Source organism: Salvelinus sp. IW2-2015, linkage group LG7 (assembly GCF_002910315.2).
Source record: "Salvelinus sp. IW2-2015 linkage group LG7, ASM291031v2, whole genome shotgun sequence".
Taxonomy (NCBI): Eukaryota; Metazoa; Chordata; class Actinopteri; order Salmoniformes; family Salmonidae; genus Salvelinus; species Salvelinus sp. IW2-2015.
This window is the reverse complement of record NC_036847.1, coordinates 10,367,673-10,381,081: the sequence shown is the minus strand read 5'-3', so window position 1 is coordinate 10,381,081 and position 13,409 is coordinate 10,367,673. Positions and strand designations below refer to the sequence as shown.

At 41.2% G+C, this 13,409-nt stretch overlaps 1 protein-coding gene across 6 annotated transcripts in view; it reads right to left on the bottom strand.

The window, feature by feature from the left end:
- Positions 1 to 13,409, bottom strand: part of LOC111966362 (tyrosine-protein phosphatase non-receptor type 11) — a 65,958-nt gene that overhangs the window by 10,030 nt on the left and 42,519 nt on the right. For 2 of the 6 annotated variants that reach the window (XM_023990932.2, XM_023990935.2), the window contains exons 5-16: positions 11,567 to 11,686; positions 11,199 to 11,312; positions 10,391 to 10,487; positions 10,214 to 10,293; positions 8,715 to 8,870; positions 6,549 to 6,680; positions 6,009 to 6,163; positions 3,913 to 3,980; positions 3,273 to 3,424; positions 3,086 to 3,151; positions 2,858 to 2,961; positions 2,483 to 2,611 (exon numbers count right to left, since the gene is read on the bottom strand). In XM_023990932.2, the coding sequence (XP_023846700.1) occupies positions 2,521 to 2,611; positions 2,858 to 2,961; positions 3,086 to 3,151; positions 3,273 to 3,424; positions 3,913 to 3,980; positions 6,009 to 6,163; positions 6,549 to 6,680; positions 8,715 to 8,870; positions 10,214 to 10,293; positions 10,391 to 10,487; positions 11,199 to 11,312; positions 11,567 to 11,686 (1,335 nt within the window). In that variant the 3' untranslated portion in view covers positions 2,483 to 2,520. Of the gene's footprint in view, positions 1 to 2,482; positions 2,612 to 2,857; positions 2,962 to 3,058; positions 3,425 to 3,912; positions 3,981 to 6,008; positions 6,164 to 6,548; positions 6,681 to 8,714; positions 8,871 to 10,213; positions 10,294 to 10,390; positions 10,488 to 11,198; positions 11,313 to 11,566; positions 11,687 to 13,409 lie in introns of those variants that run through there. The other 4 variants (XM_023990934.2, XM_023990936.2, XM_023990937.2 and 1 more) reach the window with 4 other exon arrangements.

The window sequence follows — 13,409 nt, the reverse complement described above, 5'->3', positions numbered from 1 at the left end:
TCAAAGAAATCAGCAAGACCCCAGAAAAAATGTGTAGACTCCACAAGTCTGGTTTCATCCTTGGGAGAAAATTACAAACGCCTGATGGCCACGTTCATCTGTACAAACAATAGTAGCAAAAATAATAAACAGCTGTGGGGATACGAGCCGTCATACCGCTCAGGAAGGAGACGCGTTCTGTCTCCTAGCGACTGAACGTACTTTGGTGCGAAAAGTGCAAATCAATCCCAGAACGAACAGCAAAAGGACGCTGTGAAGATGCTGGAGAAACAGGTACAAAAGTATCTAATATCCACAGTAAAACGAAGTCCTATATCGACATACCCTGAAACGGCTGCTCAGCAGGAAAAGCCTCTGTCCAAACCACCATAAAAAAGCCAGAACCACGGTTTTGCAACTGCACATGGGACAAAGATGTACTTTTTGGAGAAATGTCCTCTGGTCTGATGAACAAAATATAACTATTTGGCCATAATGACCATCGTTGATGTTTGGAGGAAAAAGGGGGAGGCTTGTCTAAGATCGAAGAACACCATCCCACATCGTGGAGGAATGGGCCAAAATTCAACCAACTAACTGTGGGAAGCTTGTGGAAGGCTATCCGAAACGTTTGACCCAAGTTAAACAATTTAAAGGCAATGCTATTTAATACTAATTGAGTGTATGTAAACTTCTGACCCACTGGGAATGTGATGAAAGAAATAAAAGCTGAAATAAATAATTCTCTCTACTATTATTCTGACATTTCACATTCTTAAAATAAAGTGGTGATCCTAACTGACCTAAAACAGGGAATTTCTACTGGGATTAAATGTCAGGAAATGTGAAACTGAGTTTAATTGTATTTGGCTAAGGTGTATGTAAATTTCTGACTTCAAATCTAGGCTTCTTCTAACCAATTTCTTTCTACTACAGATAATACGATTAGGCTAGATTATTACATTAAAAAGTCTGTCAGATTTCCAGTCATTCCAATTCATTTAATACCCCTTAATCTTCAAGAATACGACTTGGAAATATGGAAATATAGATTATCCAAATTGTTTTACCTGAGCATAATTTATTAGCCTACTCTGTTGTTTATGATTTTGTTGTCATGGAGGACTGATTGGGCTCATTGCCTTGAGTTGAAAAATAAAGGCTGCTCTCATGGAATGGCATGCTTTGAGAGCTACCGAAAAGTGCTATTTGCACGTGAAAAAGGTACGGCATATGCTGCATATGCTATAGGCTTATTGTTTATGTTTTAGTTGGTGACACCATAGAATTAGGAATTAGAATACTTAATTATTTTAAATACATTTTTTATTGTCACATACACCAGATAGCTGCAGTGAAATGTGTTGTTTTACAGGGTCAGTCATAGAAGTAGGGCACCCCTGGAGCAAATTTGGGTTAAGTGCCTTGCTCAAAGGCACGTCAACAGATTTTTCACCTTGTCGGCTCGGGTATTTGAACCAGCGACCTTCGGTTACTGGCCCAACACTCTAACCGCCAAGCTACCTGCCGCACATGATCTAAGGATTTAATACAATCTCTATTGGTGACACTTTGATATCTCGATAATTTGCAGTCTATCAAAAGTGTGCGAGTTTAAGCATGTGTCCATTAGGCCTATGGATTATTTTATTTATCAGCATGAATTACATTGAGCAATAAAAGCCCCACTCGTGGACTTTGTAAATTAAACTAGTATGGAGCTCAATACCACGGAGGTGTTGGGAGGAAAATTTTTCACTGGCTGTCCACTGGTCTCAAAAACAAAGGTTTATAGGCAGCTATCCACAACAACCACAATCCGCAAGGCGCAAATAGGTAAACGAGAGAGCAGCAGTGTGATTCACATCAATGCTCTATGTAGATATCAATAATAAGTGATATCCGTATCGCCCGTAGGCTACACCACTGCTGTCACCCTTACCTCCAAGCGTTTATTCAAATTGGATCATCTTTGGATGCAGACAGCAGTCACACCATTGAAAGACATAGCTTGGACTGTAGCCTATAAATGTCTATTCCTGCTCTTTTCCCCGCGATCCATCAAATGCATTTGATGCATTCGCTCAGGCGCAACAAACATAAACTGATTTGAATGTAATTGAGAAAACAGAACGTTTCTTTTTTTTTTTTGCAAACCACCTTTAAAAGTAAAAGTGAATTTAAAAGTAATCCTAGAAGTAATCATCTAGTTTTTCAAAGTATCTGTAATCTGATTACAATATCTTTGCTGGAAACGTAATGGATTACCCTCTTTTTTTTGTACATGTAATCCGTTATTCCCTAACCCTGTAAATCAAATAGAGCAATTATACGGAGCAGTTCCTCAACAAAAAGTTAGGAATGATTTAGCTAAGAAAATAACAATAACACTTTACTTAGGTATGCCGGTATGATGCTTTGTAACTTGTTATAAGCAGGTATGATCCTTTATATTGTCTTATATAATTTATAACTAAACAAGCCACAGTAATTTAACACTCACAGAGAGGTTGAGAGAGGCAGAGGTCTGTGGCTCAACTTTTACTTCCTGGTGTTACTGCTGTTCCCAGAGGTACTTGGGTTCTTGATGTTCAGGTTCTCATACACAGCGGACGGGTCGTCGTTCGTCACCCTGCATCACACAAAAATGGACACACGCACGCAGGCAGGCAGGCAGGCACACACACACACACAGACACACACACACAGACACAGACAAAACATGGTGAGATGAAATTCCGATTCATGTTCATTCGGACAATGTTCATTGAATTTGGATGGAATGATATAGATGACAGCGGTAGTGTGTATTTAGAGAGAATAAAACAGTATTTGCCTGTGTACTATATGAGCAGTGTGTATTTGCAGGGCTACTCACACAGAGGAGGAGCGTGATACACAGGTCATGTTGGGTTTTGACCGAGCGGTGGTCATCTGGGGGTATTTGATATTGGAGTACTCCCTTTCCTTTGTCTTATTCCTCTGCAATGAAAGCAGCCACAATAAACCATATTCTTTTAGCTTGAAAATAAGATTATCATTGAAACAAGATAACATAGCACGCACCCGCACTTGCTTAGCTGGTTGACACCATGAAATGTACTACCTGTATCTCGGGTTTATCTTGATTGTTCCTTTGAATGAAGCTATCATGAAATGCTTGGGGCTCCAACTGTAAGGCAGTCACTTTTGAAAACATGTACTGCGATAATACTGTTAGTGTGTGTGGTAGTTACTGGTACCTTTCAAATTAAACTACTACTGTAGTGGCAATATTATAGTATAACTACTACCTGCTCCTCCTCCAGTCTCTTCTGTGCCGTGTCAATGTACTGCTGGACAGCCATGTAGATGAACTTATACTGGGCCTCCGTCTGCACCATGCCTGATCGCTGCTGACGAACCCTCTGGATGGTCTTGGGGATGTCGATGTCACAGTCTAATCCTGAAACACACCCAAGCACAAAAGGTAGGATATTTACACTAATACCTAATACATGCAGATCCATCCCAAGACTGGATCTCAGAGCCGTAACGTTTGGATAGGACTGATATCAAAGTTATAACGTTTGGATAGGACTGATGTCAAAGTTATAAAATTAGGATATGACTGATATCAGAGCTGAAACGTTTGGATAGGATTGATGTCAGTGCGGTAATGTTTGGATAGGACTGATTTTATTAGCGGTAACGTTTGGATAGGACTGATGTCAGAACCGTTATGTTTGGATAGGACTGATGTCAGAACCATCATGTTTGGATAGGATGAATGGTCGAACGTATGTTTGATAGGACCTGATGTCAGACCGTCATGTTGGATAGGAGTGATGTACAGAACCATCCATGTTTGGTATAGGACTGATGTCAGAACCATCATGTTTGGATAGGACTGATGTCAGAACCATCATGTTTGAAAGATCAACATTCTCTTACCTTGTCTGTTGATGATGTCAATGAGAATATCAATGACAATGATGGTGCCTGTTCTCCCGATTCCTGCACTGGAGAGACAAAGGAGACAATTTGCTGTCATTTTCATAACAGACATACTGCTATTCCGCTAAAGTTCCAAGTAGAATTTTGGGCATGTGCTCCTGAGGACTCCTACACTAAAAATAAGTTACACTTGTAAAATATGAACAAATCTATATGAAAGACAGTTCAGCTTATGCTTGTGAAAATAAAATATATAAGTTAAACATTAAAATGTTTAAACAAAATTGATATCCTTAACATTAAGACAAATCCCTATTCAAAAAACAATGTTTTTTGCCCACAAAATTTAAATCACAGTGCAGTTAACACAAAACATATTATTTTCCGTGTTATAGCCTAACTAGACAATAAGCTATGAAGGCCTGGGGAAATTTGTGTAATTTAAAGCTAAAACGATAAGAAGCAGATGCAGAAAGTAAACAGCATAGTGAGTGGGTCAATTTCCGCAACAACTAAGTATTGAAGCGAGAGGCTGAACTTCTCCACTGTTTTGGTGCCCTATACATGGGCAGATAGTGGCTGTGACTGTGTGAGAGTAAAGTGTTGCATCTCACACATCTCAATATCCTAGCCTATTAATTGATGATAGAGGCCCTGCTTTACTGAAGTTCCGAGACATTGCGAGATACAACATTCCATTTGGTGGTACAGCTTTTTTGTATTGATGATAGATATGCCCAGTGTACAGTTCAAACTCTGTCTGCCTGGTGGCCAACCTGCCTATACTGTGCCCCTACCCTCTCTCTCTGTCCCTCATTAGCTCGCTATGAAAGATGCTAGCGTTCATGTTCTCAGAAGTACGGCAACTAATCCATCTCTTCCTTTCCAAAAATACAGAATCTTTGGAGTCGATTCCAAGTGGAACTGAATCTTGACACTCAGAAATGGGAGTCGACACGGAGTCGAAGAATACATTATTTTGGAGTCGACTCTCCACCACTACGTCATCGTCGTTAACAGTTGAAAAAATGGCAGAGAAAGGCAAGTGACAGCAGCTAAATGAGAAGGAAATGCAAGCTTTGCGAAGTGGAATTGAGGTACAGTAATAGCAGTACCGGTGCAATGCGTAAAGCTGTTCGTTATAGATCTGTTAGTTATAGATTGTCAATGTCATCGAATGCAAGTCTAAGAAGAGGCAGATATGTTCTATGTGCACTATTTCTATGCTTCCCATTCTCTAGGCCTAAGCCTATTTAACTGCTTTTCAGTGACTGCTGCAACTAAAAAAACGAAGCTATTTGGTAGGCTATTCGCCACAAGCGTGCTTAAAACAATCCACAGCTCATTTTTAAAAGAAGCCAATGATCCTCTGTGGCCAAATCACGCTCTCTGGTGTAGTATTTTGAATGATTTCATTTATTTCTGTATAGGCACGAGTCATTATATAGCAATTTTTTTGCAAATGTAATTCAATTTATTTTAAGGGAAGCTTATCTTCCCCTAGCCTATTGCACGCCGCCTATGCCGACATCAATGTGAAAGTAACCAGTGCATAAAACAGCATTCAGGCTTACAAGGCCGAGTTCAAATGCCGACATCAAATTCAAAGCAAATCAGCCCACTGCCTAAGTGGCTGACGAGCAAAGCAAACTCTCGGACACTGTCTCTGCAAGAAAGGTGTGCAGGTTGGCATCTGCTCTCTGAGCGATGCTCCGCATGGTCCTAAAGCCAGCCACTCAAACAATATGCTAAAACAGACGTTGCATTTTCATCGAGATTGGAATGATTTTAGTGTACTTTTTTGTAGCATACTTTTACATTTTTGTTCTTGAGCTAGGGTATGGTGACTGCCCTGCCATACCCAACGGATGCCCCTGGACTTTTGTAGACTGTCCTATACCACTAGACCTATAATTCTAGCTTCATGTTCTGCCAAAAATAACAAATAAGAATGGTCATCTCAAACAGCCCCGGTCACCGTGGTGCAGGCATTTAGGCGTTTGTTATGACTGATGTTATGTCAGTAGTGCTTAGAGAGGTGTTGTGTCTGATACATGTTGTCTGTCACAATGTGTGCACCCTGTGTGTTTTACCTGCAGTGGACCACAATGGGCCCGGTGTCTCGAATGGTGCTCTGCGTGCGGTTGACCTGCTCCAGGAAGCTGAGCACGCCCCCAGGCTCGTTGGGAACACCGTGGTCAGGCCAGCTCAGGTACTGGTAGTGCCAGATATACCTCATCGGCTCCCTCTGCAGATCGGGAGAGTTAGCGCTCCAGTTTACAGGCCTATTCCAGCATGTGTTTTACCTGGTATTTGCTAGGTCTTGGTAAGACACTCTATGATAAAAACAGGTGCTTTATGGTTCTAACTTCAATTKTAAAAAAAATATATTATTTAGCTATGTTATTGTTATGTAAAAAATAATAATGCATAACTCCAATTTTAACAGTGGTCAATCAGAAAAGGCCCATGTGATACCTGTTCATTATAAATTCAATTTCATACAACCAGAAAGTTATACTTAAACCAGCAGAAGTGGGCTTATTGTGAAAGAATGTGCCATACTAAAACAGACCACTTTTATAAAGATCCTCCTTTGATTTATGTGGTCACTACAACTACTACTGTCTTACCCGGTCCAAACGCGTCACCTCCAGTTCCCTCAGGATGTAGTCCTGAGCCGGACGCTCCTCCACGTTCTTCACACACACTTTCCCAAACTCCTTAGTGGCGTTGAGGTCAGGCCAGTAGCGCACACACTTGTTCTGACGAGGACAAAGTGGAGCATTAGACAATCTAGAAGGCCCAACTTTTCTCCTCAAGCAGCTTTACAAGCAGTCATACTATCCTGGTAATCCTGACCCAGCCCCCCCCCCCCCAGTCGCTCACCTCCACTCCTAGAATAAAAAATACAAAAAATATACATACTGAACCAAAATATAAACGCAACATGTGAAGTGTAGGTCCCATGTTTCATGAACTGAAATAAAAGATCCCAGCACACAAAAGAGCTTATTTATCTCACATTTTGTGCACAAATGTGTTTACATCCCTGCTAGTGAACATTTTTCCTTTGCCAAGATAATCCATCCACCTGACAGTTATGGCATATCAAGAAGCTAATTAAACAGCATGATCATTACACAGGTGCACCTTGTGCTGGGGACAATAAAAGGCCACTCTAAAAGGGGCAGTTTTGTCACACAACACAATGCCACAGATGTCTCAAGTTTTGAGGGAGCGTGCAATTGGCATGCTGACTRCAGGAATGTCCCCCAGAGCTGTTTCCAGAGAATTGAATGTTCATTTCTTTGCCATAAGCCGCCTCCAAAGTCRTTTTAGAGAATTTGGCAGTATGTCCAACCGGCCTCACAATCGCAGACCACATGTAACCACGCCAGCCCAGGACCTCCACATCCAGCTTCTTCACCTGTGGGATTGTCTGAGACCAGTCACCCAAGAACTGATTAAACTTACAAGTATTTCTGTCTGTAATAAAGCCCTTTTGTGGGGAAAATTTTATTTGGATTGGCTGGGCCTGGCTCCCAAGTGGGTGGGCCTGCCCAGTCATGTGAAATCCATAGATTAGGGCTTAATTTATTTATTTCAAATGACKGATTTCCTTATATGAACCRTAACTCAGTAAAATAATTTAAATTATTGCATGTAAAATATAAACTTTTAAGCTGCCAGGAACTCCACATCCGGGCTTATTCACCTGCGGGATCGTCTGAGACCAGCCACCCGGAAAGTTGATTAAACTGTGGATTTGCACAACCGAAGAATTTGTTGTCCTCATCAGGATCTTGACCTGACAGCAGTTTGGTGTCGTAACCGACTTCAGTGGGCAAATGCTCACTTTCAATGGCCACTGGCATGCTGGAATAGTGCTCTTCACAGATGAATCCCGGTTTCAACTGTACCGGGCAGATGGTAGAAAGCATGTATGGCGTTGTGTGGGTGAGCGGTTTGCTGATGTCAACATTTTGAGTGCCCCATGGTGGTGGTGGTTATGGTATGGGCAGGCATAAACTACAGACAACGAACACAATTGCATTTTATCGATGGCAATTTCAGTGCACAGGGATACTGTGACAAGATCCTAAGGCCCATTGTCGTGCCATTCATCCGCCGCCATCGCCTCATGTTCCAGCATAATAATGCACGTCCCCATGTCGCAAGAATCTGTACACAATTCCTGGAAGCTGAAAATGGCCGAGTTCTTCCATGGCCTACATACTCACCAGACATGTCATCCATTGAGCCTGTTGGGATGCTTTGGATCGACGTGTACGACAGCATGTTCCAGTTCCCTCCCATATCCAGCAACTTCGCCCACCCATTGAGGAGAAGTGGGACAACATTCCACAGGCCACAATCAACAGCCTGATCAACTCTACGCGAAGGAGATGTGTCACGCTGCATGAGGCAAATGGTGGTCACATCAGATACTGACTGGTTTTCTGATCCACACCCCTAACTTTTTTTTAAGGTATCTGTGACCAACAGATGCATATCTGTGTTCCCAGTCATGTGAATGAATTTATTTAAATTGACTGATTTCCTTATATGAACTGTGACTCAGTAAAATTGTTGAATGTTGCGTTTTTTGTTCAGTGTAGTATTACATTATATTGACTTGAATATGAATGCCTGATCTAATAATTATATTTCGTTCTCTGAACATATTATTTTTGGGTTGAAAAGAGCAAACTGGGATCCACACCACGGGGGAATATATGTGGTTCCATAGACGAGACTGATATCGCCCGTTCATCATTCTATTTCTATGACCTCACCCGTCCTCTCTCCATCTCCTTGGTGGTCATGACAATGACGTGCGTGTTCTCCTGGTAGACCATCTTCCAGAAGTCCACCACAGTGTTCTGAAGGCAGCCCTGGGTGGCGATGAACACCTTTCCCTCCTCCACGTGACAGCCCTCTTCATGCATACTCTGGGGGAGAGAAACATATTTCATTCATTCCATGTCTTCATTGGTGAGGAACATATAAAACATTGATAGCCTGGTGGTGGTTCAGTCTGTTGGTGCTTTAGCCAACTCCTCACTGTGTTAGTTCATTTTCATGCCAAACATGGAAGAGTTGGCTACGACAGCGCATTGGCTACAGTATAGGACCCGGACAAAACTTTAGCGCCTGTCTGTGACAATATGTACAGATACGTTACTAGAGACATTGTGAGAAACTTCTAGAGTTTCCAGGGATCAGATCGGTTTCAAGTTACGTGACCGTGTTTCACATCAGAATATGGCCATCTGTCACRCCCTGACCTTAGTATTCTTTGTTTTCTTTAATATTTTAGTTAGGTCAGGGTGTGACGAGGGTGGTATGTGTGTTTTTGTCTTATCTAGGGTTTTTTGTATGTCTAGGTGTGTGTGTCTAGTCTAGACATATGTAGGTCTATGGTGGCCTAGATTGGTTCCCAATCAGAGGCAGCTGTTTATCGTTGTCTCTGATTGGGGATCCTATTTAGGTTGCCATTTTCCAGTTTGGTTTGTGGGTTATTGTCTATGTGAAGTTGCATGTCTGCACGCATTGTTTATAGCGTTCACGTTATTTTGTTAGTTTGTTTAGTGTTCTTCGTGTTTATTTGTTTCATTAAAAAAGTATGTTCTCACATCACGCTGCGCTTTGGTCTCCTCACTACGACGATCGTGACACCATTGATGAACATGATAGGCATCTCATTCTGCATTTCTAACAGTTGTTTATTATGGTGCTTTAATATTTAATTGTAAGGGGCGAGTCAAATTCAAGCCACATTTTCACTTAGTCGTGCATTGATGAAGTGGAAGTTAGGATTCGCCCCTAAGTGCCATGTAAATTATTCCACTCAGCAATAGACAGGTGGGTTGTTTAGCAACAAAACCGATGCTTGGGGCAAAACAGACAGGGTTGGCTTACATTGTCGACAACATGTAAACTATATTTCGTCGCGAATGTTTATTGAAAACATAAATAGCCCTTGTTGTCTCTCAAATACATCAGTTGTTGGTTAGCTAGCAAGCGAATTTTAGCTATATTAGCATTGACGTGACATCAATCAAAACACCTCAAAACAAGACATGGTATCAAGAACAAGAGAAAACGAGCCACCTATGATTCCCTACATGGCAGCTTCTTGTCACTGTTGCTAGCTATCTGACCATCCAGAATCACAACACATGGACGTCTGCCCCATTGAAGAGCGCGCATCGTTTTTGTGACCTCGTCAGATAACCCATCTATAAAGTGCATCACTAAATTCTTGATTCTATCATTCATCTCCAGAACTCACTCTGATGTAGTTGGCATTGATGTAGTCTGAGCCAGGCACATCTGCGTCTGCTTCCCTGATCTCCACCCGCGTAGTGTCAACTGGAACATAGATACACAGGGACTAGGGTCTTTAGCCTCGCACACGCACACACACACAGTTTTGTAGACAGGACGTACAGGTCGGTGTTTCACTCACAAGGGAGGATGTTCTTGTATCTGTTTTTACTCTTGTTCTCTGCTGTCTGTCCTTCTTTCCTGGGGTAGAGGAGCTTACACTCCTGCTGCTGTAGTACCTGGAAGAAGACAGGAGAAAGAAGAGAAGAACAAAAAGAGATTAGGGAAAAAAATGAAAGGTTATAGAGAAAGAAGAGATACAATAAAATCATACAGCATCTGAAATGGCATTCCTTCTATCTACTGCACAACTTTTGACCAGAGCCTTAAGGAGCTATTTTTGACTCCCCCTTGTGAAGAGCCCGACKTGAGCCACAGACAACCCAACTTATGCTTGAACTATTCCACTAAGAACATCGGTCTGACATGAAAGGTAAATATGATGAAATCATGAGCTAGTTCAGTTTGGTTTAGGACCGCTTTTTGTGTGTTTGGCCACACATACAGTAGGGGTCACTATGGAGATGAAAATCAAATCATGGACCTATAAACTCTGCTAGAAAACAGGAGGCTGAAAGTTAAATCTCTCACCACAAGAGGTCACAATGAGACAAATCCCTTAGATCCAGGCTATGTCCTAAATGGCACCATATTCCCTAGTGTCCTACCTTTGACCAGGGCCATTAACCAGACCATGACAGGAACCAGTGGTGTCCGTCTTAGAGTTAACAATAATGTTCCTTGGGTTGTCCCTCAGAAAATGCCTCACGAACATACTGGATTTCCATTCTCTTTGTCTTGACTTTCATGTTTTGGAATATGAGATGATATATGTGATCTAGAGTAATTGAAACACACTGGTGGTGGTGTTGACATCACCCCCCTTGTACCTCAAACTCTTCCCAGAACCCTTGTTTGGGCTTCTCGGAGTTGTCCGCCACTTTGTTGAGCTCCTTTACCCTGTTCTCAATGTTGGCTGCATTTATTCTGGTGGCATTGAAGGGCTTTCGTTGGAAAAAGGGAAGAGAAATACAATCATAAATTAATTCCATGGATTATCATATGATCCACCATTCACATTCAAGTATATGTTATAGAACTTGCAGCTTGACCATACTTGGACTTACACATAATTCCATATTTAACACATCTGATTTTCAGAGTAGATGTTCTGGAAAAAAACGTGGCTTCCATTTCTTTTACAAGGACATCATTGTTTTATGAGCGGCTGTATGAACGCACTGGTCCAGTCTCTCACCTGTTTGAGGTGAACAACAATTCCACTCTTCTCCACCATGGGGTTCTTCTTGTAGTGATCCACCAGGTCAGCTAGCGTGTCAAACCTCTCTCCTCCACCCACGTCATACTTCCCATCCTGCTGGAGCCACACAGAAACTCTGTTAGTAGGGATGGAGAACATTCAGCCTGCTGCACAGTCAATATGGAAGCTCTAGTCTACAGTGCCTGGCATTGCCTTATGTCAGATGGCATCACTCCTTCGTGACACTCGTCCCTCAATCACTGCAGGCGGAATCGCCGTGCTATCTGACCTAAGACAATGGAATGCCCGGCTAAAGAAGAAGCTTTTTTAAACTCTCTCCATAGTTGAACTAGTTGCAATTTTTGACAAATCTATGAGTGTGCTTTATTAACTATCATCCTAAAATCGAAATATTGAATCATTTTGACAAATGTAATTATTTTATATTACGCAAATGTCGTCTATGGTTGACTGAACATCTTACTACATTACACAGACTAAAGTTTTTACCACAAAATAATTACAAGAAATACACATCCTGTTTACCTCAGATTGGTGATGTTAGTGTAAAAGTTTATAGTCATCACGATCTCACAACATCAATTGCTTAAAACAAAATCCCTGCTGCAGTGTGTGCAAACCTGGTCAAGAACTACAGGAAACGTATGATCTCTGTAATTGCAAACAAAGGTTTCTGTACCAAATATTAAGTTCTGCTTTTCTGATGTATCAAATACTTATGTCATGCAATAAAATGCTAATTAATTACTTAAAAAACATACAATGTGATTTTCTGGATTCTTGTTTTAGATTCTGTCTCTCACAGTTGAAGTGTACCTATGATAAAAAATTACAGACCTCTACATGCTTTGTAAGTAGGAAAACCTGCAAAATCGGCAGTGTATCAAATACTTGTTCTCCACTGTATGTTTTTGTCATAGTGCACCAGAAAACACAGCTGCTTATAAATGTCTCTGACCTGACATGAATTCACAGATTTTATGGTTAGCTATCACTCAAATGAAAGTCTGTCGCTATTTAGAAACCGATGTGAGGTGGTGATTCGTTGAAATTATCCAGTCAAGAAAAGTGTTAACTTCTTCGTATTAGCCATCTACCGGAAAAAGTTGATAAATGGCTACTACAGGTCTTCATCTACCGACTGGTGTATGTAGTATACCCAATATCTTTGAGGTTTGTCTCTTAGAAGAGTTTAAAAGGGACATGTCGCCGCAGTTCCATTGATTTCAATACAATATTGATTTGAGTGATTAATTTTGCTCGCTATTGATTACAGTCGAACAAGGCCGCGTGGTAAATATTGGTGCGTGTGCACTTATAAGGTACTAATTAAGCAAAATACAAGTMATCTGTGACACGTATGTTTAGAGACAAATGTTTATGTTTTGGTGTTCAAAATATCATGAGATATTTCAGCATATTGGTTATGAGTTTGGACATTTAAAACCTGTGTTTTGACACTAGACAGGAAGCACTAGACAGGAAGCAGAAAACAGTATAATTTTCWATTTATAAGTAGAAATGTTACTTTTAACAATATTTTTCAATGGGATTCTGCTTAAATCAGGTAAAAACTACAGAATGAGCCCAAAAAACCTGCTATGATTTATTGATTTTGATGTCATTGGTGAAATCATGAAAATGTGTTTCTTGCCTTCTGTTAGCGCTGTTTGCTACCCCTACTAGCCTGCTAGTCCCTACTATCCTGCTAGCCTTACAAGCCTGCTTTCCCTACTAGCCTGCTAGCCCTGCCAGATAGCCTGATAGGCCAATCTAGCTGGCAGGATAGGGGCTACAAGCATGCTAGTTCCTATATTCC